This window comes from Oncorhynchus mykiss, chromosome 19 (genome assembly GCF_057628025.1).
Source record: "Oncorhynchus mykiss isolate SJ-2025 chromosome 19, ASM5762802v1, whole genome shotgun sequence".
NCBI classification, from domain to species: Eukaryota; Metazoa; Chordata; class Actinopteri; order Salmoniformes; family Salmonidae; genus Oncorhynchus; species Oncorhynchus mykiss.
In genome coordinates, this window is record NC_143040.1 from 49,962,281 (window position 1) to 49,986,750 (window position 24,470).

The 24,470-nt window shown below is 41.6% G+C and overlaps 1 protein-coding gene across 2 annotated transcripts in view; it reads right to left on the reverse strand.

Moving 5' to 3' along the window:
* LOC110498351 (lateral signaling target protein 2 homolog) overlaps positions 1-24,260 on the reverse strand; it is a 67,912-nt gene extending 43,652 nt beyond the window's left edge. Inside the window, exon 1 of one of the 2 annotated variants that reach the window (XM_036954814.2) lies at positions 23,813-24,260. In XM_036954814.2, coding sequence (XP_036810709.2) covers positions 23,813-23,848 — 36 coding nt within the window. In that variant the 5' untranslated portion in view covers positions 23,849-24,260. The remainder of the gene's footprint in view (positions 1-23,812) is intronic. The other variant, XM_036954812.2, reaches the window with a different exon arrangement.
* Positions 24,261-24,470: the final 210 nt, after the last annotated feature.

Here is a 24,470-nt window from a genome sequence, read left to right on the forward strand (position 1 = left end):
AAAAAGGCATCTTTACTTTTACTCAAGTATGACAATTGGGTACTTTTTCCACCACTGCAATTGAGTGCAGGAAATTCAGAAATCGCAAAAGTGCTGACATTTGTTTTGGTTGAAGTTGAATTGAACAGTATAAAAACAAACAAAATAAATAAAGATTAATTTAAATCCCTGATAATGTATGTGTTGCCACCCTAGGATCACTCACTACTCAAAGCCAATATACAACTTTTATTATTCAAAAACTAAAAATACCATGATATCATATTTTAAATTGTGATATATTTCGTCCATATCGCCCAGCCCTACTAGAGTTGAGTACACTATAATGAACTGTATTGTACTCCTCTTCTGTGCTGTACTCTACTGACTGTGCTGTTCTTGATGTCCAAACTTTTTAAAAACAGATGTTTATGATTGGTTGAGATTTGGTCCGGTCCAGACCAACCAAATCTTGTTTAAAATAAATACCCAAATTTGCAAAGGAGGGTATTTCACTTTCAGCACCTATTTACCAGAGAATGACATTCATATCCATAATTATGCATTTCCATTTCTGTGTGTACAGATCAGGGACCCATGATGTAATTCCATTACCACAATTTTGATACCTGGTGTAAATCCACTTCACTTACTGTAGCTCAATAACCGAAAGATCATTTTTTTAAAAGTCAAGGTGTCATGTCTCACACACATAGCTCACACCCCCATTGTTTCTGCAGACATCTTTGAATCTTAATTCGGAACAGATATTTTTGGAAAACATAAAGGAGATAAACAGAAGGAGATTTTGATTCTGCATAGTTCTTCCAGTAAAAGTATTTTTTTTGTAAAAATGTTCAGTGTAAATGGATAAAAGTAGTCCTTGTGCAGAGTTGTATGGTTTGTATTCTAAGTTTGTTAAACTTTGAAATCAATGGTTTTTGTTTGGCAAACATTTTAATGTTAAACATTTTAGTCTCGGCACAATTCGGTTACTGTGGAATTGCACATCAGTCTTCTGTCATGTTCTGTTGTCATACAAACAAGAATGGCGTGACAACAAAATGTCAGCGGAGTTCGCTGAAGCACCAAACTGCTGGGCTACCTTCCTTTGCATGTTAGTCAAATGAATGTCTGAAGGATGACATGTAGGACATACAAGCAGCTGGATAAGAAGCTGTACCAGGCCAGGGGCTGGCGTTTAGGGGCACAATCTAGCTCAGAGGGATGGCATTCCTCTGGGAGTTTCTGGAGGACACAAGCAAGGCCCACCAGACTCAGAGGAAGACAATAAGCTATTGAGATAGCAGCAGCCCTATGGCCTACTCCTGTGGCATTCCACATTCAAGAAGGGAACATTCCAACAGTGTTGCATCATGGGCCGAAGTTGACAGTGGGCGATATGCTGGCCCATCTTTCTTATGAGGGTAGAATCTGGAACGGTCATTCTCAAACTTCCCTGATCAGTCATACTGAAACCCTCCCTTCCCATATTTTGAGATTTGGTATGATATTTAGGCTTACAGTAAAATACGATTGGGTCGACAATAGCTTCTCCCTTTTCCTCCTGGCTACCCCAACCCCGGCCAACAGTTCCGCATACAACGCAGCTTCTTACCCAAGCCTCCCCAGCTTCTCCTTCACCCAAACCAGATAGCAGATATTCTGAAAGAGCTGCAAAATCTGGCCCTGTACAAATCAGCTGGGCTAAACAATCTGGACCCTCATTCTAAAATTATCCGCCGCCATTGTTGCAACCCCTATTACCAGTCTGATCAACCTCTTTCATATTGTCAGAGATTCCTAAAGATTGGAAAGCTGCCGCGACCTGTGGGCTCTCGTCGCCAGACCCACTGGCTCCAGGTCATCCTGGAGTTTATTTATGGGATGGTCTGCCTACCCATGTGAGAGACGCAGACTTGGTCTCAACCTTTAAGTCTTTACTGAAGACTCATCTCTTCAGTGGGTCATATGATTGAGTGTAGTCTGGCCCAGGAGTGTGAAGGTGAACGGAAAAGCTTTGGAGCAACGAACCGCCCTTGCTGTCTCTGCCTGGCCGGTTCCCCTCTTTCCACTGGGATTCTCTACCTCTAACCCTATTACAGGGGCTGAGTCACTGGCTTACTGGTGCTCTTTCATGCTGTCCATAGGAGGGGTGCGTCACTTGAGTGGGTTAAGTCACTGACGTGATCTTCCTGTCTGGGTTGGCACCCCTCTTGGGTTGTGCCGTGGCGGAGATTTTTGTGGGCTATACTCGGCCTTGTCTCAGGATGGTAAGTTGGTGGTTGAAGGTATCCCTCTAGTGGTGTGGGGGCTGTGCTTTGGCAAAGTGGGTGGGGTTATATCCTTCCTGTTTGGCCCTGTCTGGGGGTATCATCGGATGGGGCCACAGTGTCTCCTGACCCCTCCTGTCTCAGCCTCCAGTATTTATGCTGCAGTAGTTTGTCGGGGGCTAAGGTCAGTTTGTTATATCTGGAGTACTTCTCCCGTCATATCCGGTGTCCTGTGTGAATTTGTGTGAAGTATGCTCTCTCTAATTCTCTCTTTCTCTCGGAGGACCTGAGCCCTAGGACCATGTCTCAGGACTACCTGGCATGATGATTCCTTGCTGTCCCCAGTCTACCTGGCCATGCTGCTGCTCCAGTTTCAACTGTTCTGCCCGCGGCTATGGAATCCTGACCTGTTCCCCGGACGTGCTACCTGTCCCAGACCTGCTGTTTAACTCTCTAGACAACAGGAGTGGTAGAGATACTCTTAATGATCGGCTATGAAAAGCCAACTGACATTTACTCCTGAGGTGCTGACTTGCTGCACCCTCGACAACTACTGTGATTATTATTAATTGCCCATGCTGGTCATTTATGAACATTTGAACATCTTGGCCATGTTCTGTTATAATCTCCACCCGGCACAGCCAGAAGAGGGCTGGCCACCCCACATAGCCTGGTTCCTCTCTAGGTTTCTTCCTAGGTTTCGGCCTTTCTAGGGAGTTTTTCCTAGCCACCGTGCTTCTACACCTGCATTGCTTGCTGTTTGGGGGTTTAGGCTGGGTTTCTGTACAGCACTTTGAGATATCAGCTGATGTACGAAGGGATAGATAGAGATATATATATATATATATATATATATATATATATATATATATATATATATATATATATATATATATATATATATATATATATATACACACATACACTTGATTTGATCTATAAGTCTTTGCTAGGTAAAGCTCCACCTTATCTCAGCTCACTGGTCACCATAACAACACCCACCAGTTGCACACGCTCCAGCAGGTATATCTCACTGGTCATCCCCAAAGCCAACACCTCCTTTGGCAGCCTTTCCTTCCAGTTCTCTGCTCCCAAATGACTTGGAACGAATTGCAAAATACGCTGAAGCTGAAGACTTATATTTCCCTCACTAACTTTAAACATCAGCTATCTGAGCAGCTAACTGATCGCTGCAGCTGTTCATAGCCCATCTGTAAATAGCCCATCCAATCTACCTACCTCATGCACAAATTGTTTTTATTTACTTTTCTGCTCTTTTGCACACCAGTATTTCTATTTGCACATCATCATCATCTGCTCATCTATCACTCCAGTGTTAATTTGCTAAATTGTAATTAATTCGCTACTATGGCCTATTCATTGCCTTAGCACCTGCCATTTACACACACTGTATATAGACTGTTTTTCTATTTTGTTATTGACTGTACGCTTGTTTATTCCATGTGTAACTCTGTTGATGTTTGTGTCGCACTGCTTTGCTTTATCTTGGCCAGGTCGCAGTTGTAAATGAGAACTTGTTCTCAACTAGCCTACCTGGTTAAATAGAGGTGAAATAAAAACCTTTTTTTTTTTAAATAAAGCCTGTCAACATTCTCTCACACACACATATGTATGCATGTATGCACACACACACGAAGTCGGAAGTTTACATACACTTAGGCTAGAGTCATTAACACGTTTTTCAACCACTCCAGAAAATTTCCAACAGCTGTTTACAGACAGATTATTTTCACAATTCCAGTGGGTCAGAAGTTTACATACACTAAGTTGACTGTGCCTTTAAACAGCTTGGAAAATTCCAGAAAATGTCATGGCTTTAGAAGCTTCTGATAGGCTAATTGACATCATTTGAGTCCATTAGAGGTGTACCTTTGGATGCATTTCAAGGCCAACCTTCAAACTCAGGCCGTCTTTGCTTGACACAATGGGAAAATCAGCTAAGAGCTCAGAAAAAAAATTGTAGACCTCCACAAGTCTGGTTCATCCTTGGGAGCAATTTCCAAAACGGCTGAAGGTACCACGTTCACATGTACAAACAATAGTACGGAAGTATAAACACCATGGGAACACGCAGCAGTCATACCGCTCAGGAAGGAGACGCGTTCTGTCTCCTAGAGATGAACGTACTTTGGTGCGAAAAGTGCAAATCAATCCCAGAACAACAGCAAAGGACCTTGTGAAGATGCTGGAGGAAACGGTCACAAAATAATCTACAGTGGGGCAAAAAAGTATTTAATCAGCCACCAATTGTGCAAATTTGCAAATAAATTCATAAAAAATCCTACAATGTGATTTTCTGGATTTTTTTCTCATTTTGTCTGTCATAGTTGAAGTGTACCTATGATGAAAATTACAGGCCTCTCATCTTTTTAAGTGGGAGAACTTGCACAATTGGTGGCTGACTAAATACTTTTTTGCCCCACTGTATATCCACAGTAAAACGAGTCCTATATTGACATAACCTGAAAGGCCGCTCAGCAAGGAAGAAGCCACTCCTGCAAAACCGCCATTAAAAACGACAGACTACGGTTTGCAACTGCACATGGGGACAAAGATCGTACTTTTTGGAGGAATGTCCTCTGGTCTGATCAAACAAAAATAGAACTGTTTGGCCATAATGACCATCGTTATTTTTGGAGGAAAACGGGGGACGCTTGTAAGCCGAAGAACACCATCCCAACCGTGAAGCACAGGGGTAGCAACGTCATGTTGTTGGGGTGCTTTCCTGCAGGAGGGACTGGTGCACTTCTCAAAATAGATGGCCTTATGAGGGAGGAAAATTACGTGGATATATTGAAGCAACATCTCAGGACATCAGTCAGGAAGTTAACCTTTCTAGCGCAGGCGTTCCGCTAGCGGAACCCCTCAACAACATTCCGCTGAAAAGGCAGCCCGCGAAATTCCAAAATATTTTTTTTAGAAACATGTAACTTTCACACATTAACAAGTCCAATACAGCAAATGAAAGATAAACATCTTGTTAATCTACCCATCGTCTCCGATTTCAAAAATGCTTTACAGCGAAAGCACAACATATGGTCATGGCCAAGTAAAAAAATAAAAATTTTCCAGCCAAAGATAGGAGTAACAAAAAGCAGATATATAGATAAAATGAATCACTAACCTTTGATGATCTTCATCAGATGACACTCATAAGACATGTTACACAATACATGTATGTTTTGTTCGATAATGTGCATATTTATATAAAAAATCTCAGTTTACATTGGCGCCTTACGTGCAGTAATGTTTTGATTCCAAAACATCCAGTGATTTTGCAGAAATACTCATAATAAACATTGATAAAAGATACAACTGTTATTCACAGAATTAAAGATAGACTTCTCCTTAATGCAACCGCTGTGTCGGATTTCAAAAAACTTTACGGACAAAGCATAATCTGAGAACGGCGCTCAGAGTCCAATCCAGCCAGAGAAATATCCACCATTTTGGAGTCAACAGAAGTTAGAAATAGAGGTCGACCGATTAATCGGAATGGCCGATTAATTAGGGACGATTTCAAGTTTATATAACAATCGGAAATCTGTATTTTTGGCCGACGATTTTGCCAATTTAGAAATATATATATTTCTTTATACCTTTATTTAACTAGACAAGTCAGTTAACAACCCATTCTTATTTTCAATGACGGCCTAGGAACGGTGGGTTAACTGCCTTGTTCAGGGGTAGAACGACAGATTTTCACCTTGTCAGCTCGGGGGATCCAATCTTGCAACCTTACAATTAACTAGTCCAACGTTCTAACCACCTGATTACATTGCACTCCACGCGGAGACTGCCTGTTACGCGAATGCAGTAGAAGCCAAGGTAAATTGCTAGCTAGCATTAAACTTATTATAACTAGTGATTATGATTGATTGTTTTTTATAACTACACATGGTTGATGATATTACTAGTTTATCTAGCGTGTCCTGCATTGCATAAAATTGATGCGGTGCGTATTTGCGAAAAAGGACTGTCGTTGCTCCAATGTGTACCTAACCATAAACACCAATGCCTGCAATATTAACCAGGTGAAATTGTGTCAGTTCTCTAGCGTTCTTTGCACGAAGAGTTAGGGTATATGCAACAGTTTGGGCCGCCTGGCTTGTTGAACTAATTTGCCAGAATTGTACGGAATTATGAATTGTACATAACATTGAAGGTTGTGCAATGTAACAAGAATTACTTAGGGATACCGAATGGTTCCGCATTTCACTGAAATAAACGTTTTGTTTTCTAAATAATAGTTTCCGGATTCGACCATATTAATGACCAAAGGCTCGTATTTGTGTGTGTTATGTTATAATTAAGTCTATGATTTGATAGAGCAGTCTGACTGAGTAATGGTAGGCAGCAGCAGGCTCGTAATCATTCATTCAAACAGCACTTTGGTGCGTTTTGCCAGCAGCTCTTTGCAAGCACAGCGCTGTTTATGACTTCAAGCGTATTAGCCTAATGGCTGGTGTAACCGATGTGAAATGGCTAGCTAGGTAGCGGGGTGCCCGCTAATAGCGTTTCAAACATCACTTGCTCTGAGACGGAGTAGTTATTCCCCTTGCTCTGCAAGGGCCGCGGCTTTTGTGAAGCGATGGGTAACACTGCTTCGAGTGTGGCTGTTGTCGATGTGTTCCTGGTTCGAGCGAGGAGAGCGACGGAAGCTATACTGTTACTGGCAATACTAAAGTGCCTAAAATAACATCCAATAGTCAAATGTGTGAAATACAAATGGTAGAGAGATAAATAGTCCTATAATTCCTTTAATAACCTCAACCTAAAACTTGTTACCTGGGAATATTGAAAATGTTAAAAGGAACCACCAGCTTTCATATGTTCTCATGTTCTGAGCAAGGAAAGTATATGTTTTTACATGGCACATATTGCACTTTTACTTCTCCAACACTTTGTTTTTGCATTATTTAAACCAAATTGAACGTTTCATTATTTATTTGAGGCTATAAATTGATTTTATTGATGTATTATATTAAGTTAAAATAAGTGTTCATTCAGTATTGTTGTAAGTCATTATTACAAGTTAAAATAAACATTTTATTTTTTTATAAATCGTCCGATTAAAATCGGCATTGGCTTTTTTTTTGGTCCTCCAATAATCGGTATCGGCCTTTGAAAAAAATCATAATCGGCCGACCTCTAGAAATAACACCATAAATATTCACTTACCTTTGATGATCTTCATCAGAAGGCACTCCCAGGAATTCCAGTTCGACAATAAATGACTGATTTGTTCCATAAAGTTTATCATTTATGTCCAAATAGCCACTTGTTGTTAGCGTGTTCAGCCCACTAATTCATCTTCATGAGGCGCAAGCACTTCGTCCAGAAAAACTCGAAAAGTTCCGTTACAGGTCGTAGAAACAAGTCAAGTGATGTATGGAATCAATCGTTAGGATGTTTATAACATAAAACATCAATAATGTTCCAACCGGAGAATTCCTATGTCTGAAGAAAAGCACTCGAACGAGAGGTCACTCTGTCGGGAGCGCACGTCACGAGCCCGAGACACTCTGCCAGACCACTGACAAACAGGTCTCATGAGCCCCTCCTTTATAGTAGAATCCTCATTCAAGTTTCTAAAGACAGTTGACATCTAGTGGAAGCTGTAGGAAGTGCAACTTTATCCATATCCCACTGTGTAGTCGGTTGGACAAGCTTTGAAAAACTACAAACCTCAGATGTCCCACTTCCTGGTTGGATTTTTCTCAGGTTTTTGCCTGCCATATGAGTTCTGTTATACTCACAGACATCATTCAAACAGTTTTAGAAACTTCAGTGTTTTCTATCCAATATTAATATGCATATATTAGCATCTGGGACAGAGTAGGAGGCAGTTCACTCAGGGCACGCAATTCATCCAAAAGTGAAAATGCTGCCCCATATCCCAAAAAGGTTAAAGCTTGGTCGCATATGGATCTTCCAAATGGACAATGACTCCAAGCATACTTCCAAAGTTGTTGCAAAATGGCTTAAGGACAACAAAGTCAAGGTATTGGAGTGGCCATCACAAAGCAATGACATCAATCCTATAGAAAATGTGTGGGCAGAATTGAAAAAGCGTGTGCAAACAAGGAGGCCTACAAACCTGACTCAGTTACACCAGCTCTGACAGGAGGAATGGGACCAAATTCACCCATCTTTTTGTGGGAAGACTGTGGAAGGCTACCCGAAACATTTGACCGAAGTTAAAACTTTTTAAAGGCAATGCTACCAAATATTAATTGAGCGTATGTAAAATTCTGACCTACTGGGAATGTGATGAAAGAAATTAAAGCTGAAATAAATTACTCAACTATTATTCTGACATTTCACATTCTTAAAATATAGTGGTGATCCTAACTGACCTAAAACAGGGAATATTTACGAGGATTAAATGTAGGGTATTGTGAAAAACGGAGTTTAAATGCATTTGTGTAAGGTGTATGTAAACTTCCGACTTCAACTGTATACACACACACACACACACACACACAGTACCAGTCAAAAGTTTGGACACACCTACTCATTCAAGGGTTTTTCTTTATTTTTACGATTTTCGACATTGAAGAATAATACAGAAGACATCAAAAATATGAAATAACACATATGGAATCATGTAGTAAACAAGAGGCTGTAATCGAGGCTGTAATCACTGACTAAGGTGCGTCAACAAAGTACTAAGTAAAGGGTCTGAATACTTATGTAAATGTGACATACATCTGCAAAAAAAACAGTTTTTGCTTTGTTATTATGAGTTAGTGTGTGTAGATTGAGGGGGAAAAAAACAATTAAATCCATTTTAGAATAAGGCTGTAACAACAAAAAGTGGAAAAAGTCAAGGGGTCTGAATACTTTCCGAATGCACTGTATATATATGAAAGCCCCTGTTGTTCCGGGTGACTGATCTCCCTCTCCGTTGCCAATGTAAGTCAAACTTTTAAAACAGGTTAACACTCGCAAGGTTGCCGGGCCAGACGGAATACAACGGCGCATTCTCAAAGCATGCACAGACCAGCTGGTAAGTTTCTTCACAGAAATGTTCCATCTCTACTTGTCCCAGTCCGTAGTCCCAACATGTTTCAAATTGACCATTGTCCCCAAGAACTTCAAGATAACTATTGCCTTGTAGCACTCACATCTGGAATTATGAAGTGCTTTGAAAGACTGGTCATGACACGTCAACAATATCATCCCAGACACACTGGAGCCACTCCAATTCCTATACCACCCAACAGACGACGAAATCGGAATTGCATTTCACACTGCCCTCTCCTACCTGAACAAGAGGGGAAATAACTATTGTAGAATGCTGTTCAGTGTTCAACACCATAGTCCCCTCCAAGCCCGAGACCCTGAACACTTCCCTCTAACTGGATCCTGAACTTCCTGACAGGACGCCCCAGGTGCTGAAGGTAGGCAACAACACTTTTGCCACACTGACCCTTAACACGGGTGCCCATCTAGGGTGTGTGCACATTCCCCTCCTGTTCACTCTGTTCACCCATGACTGCGTGGGCACGCCCGACTCCACTCCAACACCAAGTTTGCTGACGACATGACGGTGGTAGGCCTGATCACCAATAGCGATGAGACAGCCTACAAGGAGGTCAGAGACTTAGCAGTGTGGTGCCATGGCAACCTCTCCAACATCAAAGTAAGGAGTTGATCATGGACTACAGGAGATAGAGGTGAGAGCACGGCCCCCTCCACATCGACGGGGCTGCAGTGGAGTGGGTCAAGAGCTTTAAAAGTTCATTGACGGCCACATCACTAAGGACTTAACATGGTCCACAAACACCAGCACAGTCGCGAAGAGGGCCCAAAATGGCCTCTTCCCCCTCAGGAGCCTGAAAAGATTTAGCAAAGGCACTCAGATTCTCAAAAAGATATATAGCTGCACCATCGAAAGCATCTTGACTGGCTGCATCACCGCTTGTTATGGTAAATGCTCCACCCTAGACCGCAAAACACTACAGAGGGTGGTGCGGACAGCCCAGTACATCACTGGGGCCAAGTTCCCGGCCATCCAGGACTTCTATATCAGGTGGTGTCAAAGGCACGAAAAATTGCCAAAGACTCCAGCCACCCATTTCATACATAAAGACATAACACATGTCACTTTGCAGCTCAGCCAAAGCTATAGTCCAGATGGTGAATAAATAGGGTCATACAAGTCATTAATGAGAGCAACCCTTTCTTCCCACAGGAAAACGTTGTTAGACAAATAGCCCAAGATAACAGATTAATTAATGATTAGTCGGTCATGGTGACAAATTTGCAACAACTAAATGCTGTACTGTTGCACAAGGGGCAGAGGCAAAAATAAGATGTCAAAAGAGAAAAGGTCAGTGGTAAAATAATGACAAATTGTAGCTCTGATTCAGTAAAAAATGTCGTCGATAACAATAGATGGTGGGATTGAAGGGAGCAGAACCAGTCAGAACACTAATCTCCCAACAACCTACAATCTGGCATATATGCATTGTCTGTAACTAATCAATTGAATTTAAACTAAGTTGCTTGCCTTGTTGTGACTTAAAAAAATAAATTTGTCTCGAGAGGGTGTGAGGTTTTAGGATTCAACTGTAAAAACTGCAACTCATGTCCCCTTCCATCCTGTGTCAAGACACTGCTGTGTAACTGCCCATGCTGTCAGATGTCCTTGATCCTCTCGTTCAGAGGACTCAAACCTGTTCATTCTCTGTTCAAAACCCTGTCATTACAGATGATTAAGCACTCATAACCTAACCATGGATGGATTAGTGCTACATATTCATGGCCATTCTCTTCAACCGCACAAAATATTAGGCTACACAGCAAAACAGTATGTTTTTAAAGGACCAATCCCCCCCCTTTTTTTATTTTTTCCCCCGCCTAAAATGACATACCCAAATCTAACTGCCTGTAGCTCAGGCCCTGAAGCAAGGCTATGCAGTTTCTTTGTACCATTTGAAAGTTTGTGGAAATGTGAAAGGAATGTAGGAGAATAACACAATAGAGCCGGTAAAAGATAATACATCTTTGAAATGCAAGAGTAAGGCCATAATGTATTATTCCAGCACAGGTGCAACTTGGATTTTGGACAATAGATGGCAGCAGTTTAGACTGATCCAATGAACCATTGCATTCCTGTTAAAAATGTTGTATCAAGACTGCCCAAATGAGACTAATTTGATAATTAATAACTTTCTTCAAAACTGTGCACTCTCCTCAAACAATAGCATGGTATTCTTTCACTGTAATAGCTACTGTAAATTGGACAGTGCAGTTAGATTAACAAAAATGTAAGCTTTCTGACAATTTCAGAAATGTCTGTCCTGGGAAATGTTCTTGTTACTTACAGCCTCACGCTTATCGCATTAGCCTATGTTAGCTCAACCGTCCCGCAAGGGACCCACCTATCCTGAAGAAGGATAGTGTAATTGAACATGGTGTGCTGTTGTCAGTCGTGGTGCGTTGTCTTGCCAGCCTGTATAATCATATTAAACGCTCCCGCTGTGTCAAGCAGCAGTCTCCTTCAGCCATGTCCCTGTGGTGGTGCCGAATCTGGATTTCTATTTAAACAGTGGGGGTGGCTAATGCTTCTCCATAATCCTACATCACCATCATCAATAACTGTACATACATAGACTCCACTTCAGGGAGTTTACGACAAGCCTTTCACTGCCCTCCATTCTCCAGGCTCATTCTCCTGCCAAGCATAGAATACCACTCACACACACACACACGTTGGAGGAAAATCTGGCTCGCACTGTCTGCAACAGCACATTCTGTATCATCCAGTTACTGGCAAATGAGCAGCTGTATACAGCGCATCACCCCTACTCAGGCCCGTTGGTCAGCGTTATAAAGCTCAAAAACCTCTGCTACCCTGAGTAAACAACTTTTAGGTCTATGGTCAATTATGTCAGTTATGGCCTAACTATGAAGACTATTATCGTCATGATCATCTCCGTAAGGTCTTCTGGAGGTTTCCGTTATGCCAAGTCATTATTTTCTGTTCGGTCTCCATTGTACTGTGAAATTCTTTCAACCTTGTTACTCTAATCCTCTGGAACTGCAGTTTACATATGACAACAGAGTAGTAGACCTTCAGTGTAACCCCAGGATGAACTTGTAAATAAAATATTGCTCTCACATTAACGGTTTCAATACAACAGGAGTACAGTGGCGTCCCTCTCCACAACTCTACAGTGCGGCCAATTTAACCCCTTATCCTATCATTTCTCTTGGTAAATCTATAGGCCTGAATCCTTGAAGTGTTTGTGCGCATTAGTATTTATTAAGGATCGCCTTTAGCACATCTATTGTCAACTAGTTAAACATCTAATTGCTACTGTGTTGCATGTGTAAAACAAACCTGCCAATGGCATAGCAGTTAGCCACGTTCACACAGGCTGACAAACAGGCCATCCCTCTTCTTTGCCGGGGCAAAGCGCTCAACCCAGAGCAAGTTCATTGACTCAGCAGATTTGAAAATAGTCTTTGTATCTGGATTGAGGCTGTCATCATGTGACTGTGGATGTCTGAATGGACACTGACGTAATCTGATGTTTGATCTGAAAGATGGAGCTGTGTAGAACACGTCCCTGGCACATGGGTTGGCAGGACAGGATGGGGCAGCTGTAGCACAGAGGGGGGGGGGGGGGGGGCTAAGAAGATTTGGGCTGCTGCAAACAGGTCCCCCCCACACACTCACTCACTACTTCCTTAGGACCCGTGACCAATTATACAATCCCGTGCTGGCTAACTGCTGTGGTGGTTACAGATGGAGGGGAGATTTAAAATTCCCAAAACAATAACACAAAAGCACAAATGAGGCTGAAGGGGTGATAGGGAGGCGTAATAGGGAGGGGTGATAGGGAGGGGTGTGAAGGTGAAAGGTTGTTTCTTCTAAGACGCATCATGGCATTGTGTTGGTCTTCATTCTGTAACATGATTATTTTTTATAATAGTGTCCTTTAAAATGAAACACTGTAGGGACCAATTCAATGGGTGCTCCTTGCAGGATAAAATACAAGATAACGAACCTAGTTATCACAATTCTTCTAGTGAAATGACTGACAGAACTGAAATAAAATGTACTACTCTAATAAACTAAACTGTGCATTTCTAACCCTCTCTACTCTTGTGGAACATGACTCACAGTCAGCCTTGGCTCAGTCTGTCTACGCAGAAACAGACCATTGTCATGGATGGACAAAGACCACGGCAGACATTACTGCAGAGTTTGACCATGGAGATTAAAGACAATGACAGGCGTCATACACTGTCCAGTTCCCATGGAGCAGACTTTGGTCCTCTCTTCTATGGTGTCCACCCTCTGCGTAGAAGATATTTATACACAAAGCCCACATGCCATGCTCCACTGTGGGCAAATTTACAGTGGAAAAAAACACGCTCAGTTGACATCAATCCAATTGTGAAGGTGTTGAGGGTTCTGAGCTTGTCTTTACAATTACGTGATATCAACTTGGAAAACATTACCAAAAGCCAATAAATAGTTAAATGTATATTTTTGCTGCAAATTTACATCACAATAGAGTGGTGCACATTATCTTTCAATAGTAAGGCTAATGGTTGTACAGTATTGGCTGTTCAATCTGCCCATTCAGAGACTTTGTTCTCATAAACTCCCATGGTGTGACACTGTGAATATAGTAGGGAGAAACAAAAGGAAGAAATACCAGTGTGTGAAAGCTGGGAAAGAGACGCATCCTTTTATTTGATCTCCTGCCAACTGTAACCAAGGCCAAGAAATAACTAGGCCTAATCCCAAAGAACTAGGCCTAATCCCAAAGAACTAGGCCTAATCCCAAAGAACTAGGCCTAATCCCAAAGAACTAGGCCTAATCCCCAAAATATAGGCCTAATCCCAAAAATATAGGCCTACTCTTATCCCTCCCTGGCTCACCCACCTTCCCTTTCTTTCCTGCTGTAGAGATGGCAGCCAGAGGGGTGTTGTGCATTTTATAGTCTGCTGCTGCAGACAGCCTCATACAACTCACAAAAAAAAGCAAAAGGGCACCTTGAGTGCACCGTACTGCTTCTATAAAGTGAAATCAAAGAACTTGTCCCAATCGAAAGGAGTGTCCACATATTGTTATCAATGTCGTAATGTGAAAATAAATCCATGAAACTCCTCTGTCATTAAAACACCCTTACGAGAGGAGTCTCTCTGGTGGCATTCAATCCCCATCGCTCCACAACTTCTTGCATTTAAATCATCTTCACCCCACACCCAGGACACAGTGGCCAGCATACCAATCCTGCAATGAATTTCAAAAGGCCTTCAAATTGGTTGGCCTGTCTAGATGAGCACCAGGGGTCAGGTCAGTTTTCTAAATCCAGCAGCTGACACAAAATCAATTATGTTTTGTCTGTTGGGTAAGCAGAATGGAGACATCCATAAAGGGCTGGAGAAACCAGGCTAAATATTCAGACGTGTTGGTTGCTGCCTTGCACTTTGCTGCTCCCTTTCTTTTTCGACATCTGGACTTTATGTTGCAATCTATGACATTTCTGTCTCACAAACAGTATCTGTATTATCCTGTAACTGTATAAATGGATGGGGGAGGGATGTGGTTGTTTAGAATTGCAAGTACTAATATGCTTGGCTAGTGTGTAGAGTGGCAGGCGTGGATTTTAGAGCGTCCCATCTCTGTTCCCATCTGCTCAGGCTATACAGGCAGATGGATACGAGTAGAGCGCGACTGGCCGGCACGTCGCTGGTTGTGGGCCTGTCACACTGACAGATGAGGTGGAGTGTGGCTGAAGGTCAATCACTGAATGCCTGATAGAATAACCCTGGGGAAGGAGAGGCGGAAGGGAGGAAATATGCAGGTTTAGCCTCCTGACATCTCTCCTCTCTCTGTGAGTCTCTCTCTGATGAATGAGAGGTAGTAATAGAGGCCATTTTGGCTCAGTGAACACCTTAGCCAGGTCTTCGTCTCTGTCTGCTGCCAGTCAAGCATGTCTCCATGTACAATGGCCCCAATCTTCTACCTTCCCTTTATTATAACTTCTCATATTGAATTTTTGGTAGAGGGAAAAAAAGCTGTCTATTTTAAGTATATTAGGTTCATGATTCAAAGCGTTTCCCCCAATACTCAATAATGGTAGAGGACGTGCACTTGTACAGCAAGCAAACATTTGCCAAGTACTATAATACAGAACAGGCCCAGTCTTTAACTGCCTTTTAGAGAGGGTTTAGACCAAAACAGCAAGACAAGTTTACAGAGCAAGAAGGAATGTCAGCCATCTCATCTTACAATATTGTGAATGTGGGTCAATGTAATCCTACCTTTGCCCTATAGCCATAGCCCTTCCTCCAACAGTCCAAGGGTACCGTGCTCTGGAAGGGATGTCAGTGGGTCTTATTTTCAGGTAGTTTGAAGTGCACTTTGATACCAGAGTTCTTCAGAGCACTGAATGGAGATTATATAGCTGGAAAGAGAGAAACAAATCCCTTCCCTATGTGACTAATCTAGGGTAGTACAGCTCTGAAAATATCAATAGCCTTACTCCATTCTAGGGGAACATGCTTCAATATGACTAATCTAAGGTAGTACAGCTCTGAAAATATCAATAGCCTTACTCCATTCTAGAGGAACATGCTGATTCAACACCTTTCTATCTCCAGGAGTACATAGTTCAATAATAAAACGACTTACTGTTGATGTGAAAATGACAAGGCTGTGCAGTGTTCAACAATAAAGTATGTCAGAGCGGAATGCTACAGACTTATTGGCCTATAAAATAAATAACACAACATTCTGTGTTTCCCTCAGCACACTTAGAAAATGCAATTATGTTTTGTCTGTTGGGTAAGCAGAATGGAGACATCCATAAAGGGCTGGAGAAACCAGGCTAAATATTCAGACGTGTTGGTTGCTGCCTTGCACTTCGCTGCTCCCTTTCTCCCTCTTGGTGACAACTGTTCAGAACCACTCTGGACCAGACATGGTGCTAATTACTTTGGTAATTACTTTCTTCAGCTTTTTCTGTATTTTATAGAAATATTTCCATTCTAGGTGATGCTGAATAAACAAAAAGGAGATGACTTTGGTTAGGGTCTTAAGAATGTAGGCTAAATATATAGAGTAGTATTAACAAGAGCAGAATGCTACAGACTTAGTGGCCGGTAAAATAAATAACATTCTGTTGCCTTCAGTACACTTGGCAAAAGTACTGAGAATTAATTATCTTAGTCAATGACTGTTCGTTTTTAACCTCCTGTTATTCTGGTTGCAAAAATACTTTCCCCAATATCTTGATGAAATCACTGAATTGAAGGACAATCTTATCAAGAGGGTGTTGAGCTAGCCAGTGTTTTCTGAGCTGCAGGAGCATAATAGGACATTGAGAAATGTCCCCATCAGCAACTTACATTTACTCTGTAGGAAAGAGGGGAACGAAACCTTGTAACATAATCAGTCCTTGCCACATGGTTATTTTCTTAACGCCCATTTCAATTTCTACACACAGTGAATGACAAGTTGTGCAATTTCTCATTAGAAGGTTCAGCTTTGTCATTATCCTGACGAACACCGTGGCAACCTTAACACCATTGTAGGGCGGTTGTTTTTAAAAAGGAAAAAGGCCGAGTCATGGTAATGGACAATACATTTGCTGGAAGAGCAAACAGAGATGTGGTATGTTAGTAAAAAGGCCTTAGCTGAAACACAGTGTGTGCGCAAATGCAAATATTTTCCAAGTTGTCTTCATGGCTGTCAAGTCCAACTAGGCCTAAAACACGAGCTACAAAAAAATGTCTAAAAAAGACATGTGAGACAGAGGTCATCCTGAACTGCATATTGTGGTTTTAGTCATGGTATGACAATGCCACATTCACCAGCCCTTCAAATTAAAATGGTACCTGTGTCATTGCAAAACTGTCCCAACAACAAATCAGTTATTGATCCTGAGGACATTCAATGGGAATTCTGATGTTAGGCCGTCTGGCACAGTTGTCAGGCAATTTTTTTTTTAAAAATCAAGTGGGATCTGAAGTTCTCTGTTAAACAAAGTGATACTGTACAATCTCAAAATGTTTTATTCACCCATGGTTCAGCACCGTCCACTTCTTTCCAGATCTCAGGGGCAGATCGAAATTTACTGTGGGGGGGGGGGACAGGCCACCCCCAACGTTACAAATATTTTCACGGCCCTCCCCTTGTACTGTAAAACAAAATGAACAGCCTACGCCCTCATAGAATTAACTCAAAATAAATGTTTACGCCTACAAATAACAATAACTGTAGGGACCCTGTGTTAATAAACGTGGATATCGACTATGCCACTTCCGCATGTTTTTATTGCACGGTCGATGATACGCAGGGCTACAAACCAGAAGGTTGAGGGTTCGCCGACCACCACAGACGAGCTCACTCTCCCTGCAGGTTTCATTACACTACGATCAGAGCCTGCTGCAGCTGGGGGGGGAAATAAATCATATTTTTCAAAATGTTGATGCCATATTTATAATTATATACATTTGTGCCATGAAAAAGTATTTCCTTTTTCAAGGCACTGTATATGCAAATAATTTTCCACCAACAGGTTTCTGTGCCAATGCACCTCACAACCAATAAACAAAGCATACTGACTTTGGGCACTTCAATATGATGGTTTGCGTTTAACACCACAATAAATAGACTGCCAATCTAGACAAACAGAAAGTACATCCATCCCCATCTGTAGGCTTACCCAGTATCGAAGGCTTTAAAATGTTTATTGTTTTATAACAGATGTCTCTTTCCACTCATCAATTGGCCGCTGCACAGTCAGTAGTGATTGGTTTTAATTTGTCAGTAAAAATAAATACATTTTGAAAAAATGTTGATTGCACAATAAAGTCGGGGTCGGGCCTCCCGAGTGGCGAGGTGGTCTAAGGCACTGCATTGCAGAGCTAGCTGTGCCACTAGAGATTCTGGGTTTGAGTCCAGGCTCTGTCGCAACCGGCCGCGACCGGGAGACCCATGGGGCGGCGCACAATTGGCCCAGTGTCATCCGGGTTAGGGGAAGGTTTGGCCGGCAGGGATGTCCTTGTCCCATCGCGCACTAGCAACTCCTGTGGCGGGCCAGGCGCAGTGCACGCTGACACAGTCACCAGGTGCACGGTGTTCCCTCCGACACATTGGTGTGGCTGGCTTCCCGGTTAAGAGGGCATTGTGTCAAAAAGCAGCGCGGCTTGGTTTGGTTTCGGAGGAAGCATGGTTCTCGAACTTCGCCATTCCCGAGTCCGTACGGGAGTTGCAGCAATGAGACAATTGGATACCACGAAATTGGGGAGAAAACGTGGTAAAAAAAAAAGTTACAAAATAAATACAAAAAAAATTAATAAATAAATAAAAAAATAAAATAAAAATCGGGGACTTATTTCCATTGTGGTCCCTATTTAATTTAGATTTTTTTTTAACATATCTATGTAATTGTATATATATTTAAGAGAAAAAAAATTAAACCTCCAGATCAGTACGAGGGGGGAGTTTAAGTACAATTCTTACAAGCTTTTTTGGCTGGTAGATATATCTTTAGATGTTTGGGGGTGCTGGTGAACCATGATGTGCAGGCATAATCAAAGTGACACTGGACTAGCGCACTTGCCAGAGTCTTTAGTGTGTCTATAGTGAGGTTTCCATCCAATTGGTGACAGATATATGCGAATTGTCCACCTAACGTTGCAGCTGTCAGAGATTTGACCACTAAATGTATCAGGGCATTGCATACATAGGCCTTTAGACTTAGGTGTCCACAGTATGACTTTAATATAAAATATTATACACACACACACACTACATGACGGTATGTATGAACACATCTGCTCGTCTAACATCTCATTCCAAAATCATGGGCATTAATATGGAGTCTCCCCTTTGCTGCTATAACAGCTTCTACTCATCTGGGAAGGCTTTCCACTAGATGTTGGAACATTGCTGCGGGGACTTGCATCCATTCAGCAACTAAAACATTTGTGATGTTGGGAGATTAGGCCTGGCTCGCAGTCACCGTTCCAATTTAACCCAAAGGTGTTCAATGGGGTTGAGGTCAAGGCTTTGTGCAGGCCAGTCAAGTTCTTCCACACCGATCTTGACAAACTATTTCTGTATGGACCTCACTTTGTGCACAGGGGCATGCTGAAACTGGAAAGGGCCTTCCCCAAGCTATTGCCACAAAGTTGGAAGCACAAAATCGTCTAGAATGTCATTGTAAGTTGTAGCGTTAAGATTTCCCTTCACTGGAACAAAGGGGCCTATCCCGAACCATGAAAAACAGCCGCAGACCATTATTCCTTCTCCACCAAACTTTACAGTTCACATTATGCATTGGGGCAGGTAGTGTTCTCCTTGCATCCGCCAAACCCAGATTAGTCCGTCAGACTGCCAGATGGTGAAACGTGATATATCACTCCAGAGAACGCATTTCCAATGCCGGCGAGCTTTACACCACTCCAGCCAACGATTGGGATTGCACATGGTGATCTTAAGCTTGTGTGCAGCTGCTCGGCCATGGAAACCCATCTCACGAACAGTTATTGTGCTGACATTGCCTCCAGATGCAGTTTGGAACTCGATAGTGAGTGTTGCCAAACATGGACAGATGATTCTTATGCGCTACACGCATCAGCACTCGACAGCCCCATTCTGTGAGCTTGTGTGGGTTACCACTTTGTGGCTGAGCCGTTGTTGCTCTTTGACGTTTCCACTTCACAATAACATCACTTACAGTTGACCGGGGCAGTTCTTGCAGGGCATAAATTTTACAAACTTGAAAGTCACTGAGCTCTTCAGTAGGTGTTTCTACTGCCAATGTTTGTCTATAGAGATTGCATGGCTGTGTGCTCAATTTTATACACCGGTCATAGCCGAAACCACTAATTTAAGGGGTGTCCACATACAAACAAAAGTACGTATGATGAACTAAAATATAAAACACAACATGTAAAGTGTTGGTACCATGTTTCATGAGCTGAAATAAAAAGATCCCAGACACTTTCCATACAGACACAAAGCTAATTTCTAACATTTCGTGCTCAATTTGTTTACATCCCTATTAGTAAGCATTTTTCATTTGTCAAGATAATCCATCCACCTGACAGGTGGCATATCAAGAAGTTGATTAAACAGCATGATAATTACACAGATGCACCATGTGCTGGGGACAATAAAAGGCCACTAAAATGTGCAGTTTTGTCACAACACAATGCCGCAGACGACTCAAGTTGAGGGAGACTGCAGGAATCTCCACCAGAGAATTGAATATTAATTTCTCTACCATAAGCAACTTCAACACCATTTTAGAGAATTTAACAGGATGTCTAACCGGCCTCACACCTGCAGCCCACGTGTAACCACACCAGCCCAGGACTCCACATCCTGCTTCTTCACCTGCGGGATCGTCAGACCAGCCACCAGGAAAGCTGATGAAACTGAGGAGAATTTCTGTCTGTAATTAAGCCCTTTTGTGGGGAAAAACTCATTCTCTTTGGCTCGGTCTGTCTACCCAGTGGGTGGGCCAAGCCCTCCCATTGCTGCGCCTCTGCCCAATCATGTGAAATCGATAGATTACGGCCTAATTTATTTATTTCAAATGGACTGATTTCCTTATAGGAACAGTAACATCACAAATTGTTGCGTTTATATTTTTGTTCAGTATATATATACACACAGTTGAAGTCGTAAATTTAGCCAACTACATTTAAACTCAGTTTCACAATTCCTGACATTTAATCCTAGTAAAAATTCCCTGTTTTAGGTCAGTTAGGATCACCACTTTATTTTAAGAATGTGAAATGTCAGAATAATAGGAGAGAATTAGTTATTTCATCTTTTATTTCATACATCACATTCCCAGTGGGGTCAGAAGTTTACATGTACTCAATTAGTATTTGGTAGTATTGCATTTAAAATTGTTTAGCTTGGGTAAAATGTTTCAGTTGGCCTTCCACAATAAGTTGGGTGAATTTTGGCCCATTCCAGACAGAGTTGGTGTAACTGAGTCAGGTTTGTAGGCCTCTTGCTCACACACGCTTTTCAGTTCTGCCCACAAATTTTCTATAGGATTGAGGTCAAGCTTTGTGATGGCCACTCCAATACCTTGACTTTGTTGTCCTTAAGCCATTTTACCACAACTTTGGAAGTATGCTTGGGGTCAATGTCCATTTGGAAGACCCATTTGCAACCAAGCTTTAACTTCCTGACTGATGTCTTGATGTTGCTTCAATATATCCACATAATATTCCATCCTCATGATGCCATCTGCCAGTCCCTCCTGCAGCAAAGCACCCCACAACATGATGTTGCCAACCCAGTGCTTCACGGTTGGGATGGTGTTCTTCGGCATGCATACAGATGAATGTGGTACCCTTTTTCCTCCAAACATAACGATGGTCATTATGGCCAAACAGTTGTATTTTTGTTTGATCAGACCAGAGGACATTTCTCCAAAAATTACGATCTTTGTCCCCATGTGCAGTTGCAAACCGTAGTCTGTCGTTTTTAATGGCGGTTTTGCAGGAGTGGCTTCTTCCTTGCTGAGCGGCCTTTCAGGTTATGTCAATATAGGACTCGTTTTACTGTGGATATACAGTGGGGCAAAAAAGTATTTAGTCAGCCACCAATTGTGCAAGTTCTCCCACTTAAAAAGATGAGAGGCCTGTAATTTTCATCATAGGTACACTTCAACTATGACAGACAAAACGAGAAAAAAAATCCAGAAAATCACATTGTAGGATTTTTTTATGAATTTATTTGCAAATTTGCACAATTGGAGGCTGATTAAATACTTTTTTGCCCCACTGTAGATTATTTTGTAACCGTTTCCTCCAGCATCTTCACAAGGTCCTTTGCTGTTGTTCTGGGATTGATTTGCACGTTTTGCACCAAAGTACGTTCATTTCTAGGAGACAGAACACATCTCCTTCCTGAGCGGTATGACTGCTGCGTGTTCCCATGGTGTTTATACTTGCGTACTATTGTTTGTACAGATGAATGTGGTACCTTCAGGCATTTGGAAATTGCTCCCCAGGATGAACCAGACTTATGGAGGTCTCTAATTTTATTATGGAGGTCTTGGCTGATTTTGATTTTCCCATGATGTCAAGCAAAGAGGCACTGAGTTTGAAGGTTGGCCTTGAAATATATCCACAGGTACACCTCCAATTGACTCATATGATGTAAATTAGCCTATCAGAAGCTTCTAAAGCCATTACATAATTTTCTGGAATTTTCCAAGCTGTTTAAAGGCACAGTCAACTTAGTGTATGTAAACTTCTGACCCGCTGGAATTGTGATACAGTGAATTATAAGTGAATTAATCTGTCTGTAAACAATTGGAGAAATTACTTGTGTCATGCACAAAGTAGATGTCCTAACCGACTTGCCAAAACTATAGTTTGTTAACAAGACATTTTTGGAGTGGTTGAAAAACAAGTTTTACTATCTCCAACCTAAGTGTATGCAATCGTAAAAATATTCGTCAAATCGGCGCCCAAAAATACTGATTTCCGATTGTTATGAAAACTTGAAAATCGGCCCTAATTAATCGGCCAACCTTTACTTCAAACACTTCTAAACTTTATTAGGGTACTATCAAAAGTTAAGCCATTGTTAATCGTGAAAATATAACCAGAAGAGCAAATGTAAACCAGGGGGGAAATGCACTACCCTCCTCTGTGCCCAATATTAAAAAATACATTTTTAAAATGTAAACCCTCCCTAAGCTAAAAAAAGTGTTTGACACCCCTCTCCCCCAGTAAAATGTCGATATGTCCCTTAGCAAACAAAATAGTATTGCCACAGACTACATTCGTGGTTCCCAACCAGGGGTACTAGGACCCCTAGGGGTACTTCGCCTATCCACAGGAGGTACTTGAGAAGACACATGAAACCATTTGTTTTCTGGTAAAAATGCACACGAGGGGGTACTTCAGGGGTACTCCAAACATAGAAAAATTATGTTTGTAGTAAAGTAGCCAAAAAAGGTTGGGAACCACTGGTCTAAAGCTATGTAGAATGAGTAACTATCGTAGGCGTTAATAGCCTCGGAAATACACTCGATCTTCTTGTCAGATGCATTTTCTCAGTTACTGTATCGGATTAACAGCAATTAAATGAATTCTGTGTCAGAGTGATGACCGTTTGTACTATATCGTTAGGTAGGGTAGCTAGAGAGCTAACAAAAGCTCTAGTGTACAAGTTCGAGACTGCACTGCAAGTTAGGCTAGCTAGCTACATTATTTATTTCTGTATTGACCAATCTCAGCAATGCAGTCGATGATAATTTGCTTCGAGAAGCAGCCATTCGTATTGCATAGCTTCAGTTACCTATAACCCAGAATGAAGGAAACAACTTTATAGAAGATAACGTTAGCAGTGACTAGCTAGCATGTACATGCGTAGCTCAATATGTACTAAGGAGTGTAATACATGCATTGCAGCAAAATACTGTATGGGGAAAATAGCAAACTATAGATTGCTATTTTCAAAAATATATTAGCTAATAACAGATTACTGGCAGTAGCTGGAGAATAGAATCAAACTTACCTTAGGCTTGTAAAGCCACTTTCGAAATCGATTCATCGTTAAGTTACCTCGCCACTTTAACCCCTCCTTTGTCACCGACCCCTCTTCTACCTGTGAGACAGACTAGCAAATGCTAGCTAGCTAACTACGTTGCTAAAAAGGTGGGAAATATTTAATCCAATACGATATCCGAAATTGTAAGGTAAAGAGTTGAAGTGTTCAAATAATTTATTTAAAAACGACGTTGTGTTTTCATGCCTACAGAATCCACGGTAGACTGATGATTCACTGACACTTTTCAAGTCCGACTGGATAAAGCAAGCAATCCTTTTTTTATATATATAAAGCAAGCAATCCTCAACGGATGGTTTCGTTCGCTCTTCCCCTCCGTCTGCTTGATGACAGCCACGTTGATATCGCCACCCACTTTCCCAGGCTTGCACCCATACGTCACCATGGTGTAGAATCCATAGATATCCTATTAAATGTAAAATTCCTAATTATTAGTATTCTAATTGCTAATTTCTGAATTTAAAATGAATGATTAATTTCTAATTCCTAATTCTACGTCGTAATTATTGTTGATTTATATGTCAAGCAAAAAAAGGGATCTTTGGTAGTTCAACAATTTTGGTACATTATTTTCAGAACGTGGTTGTAACACAATGTTATTATGGCA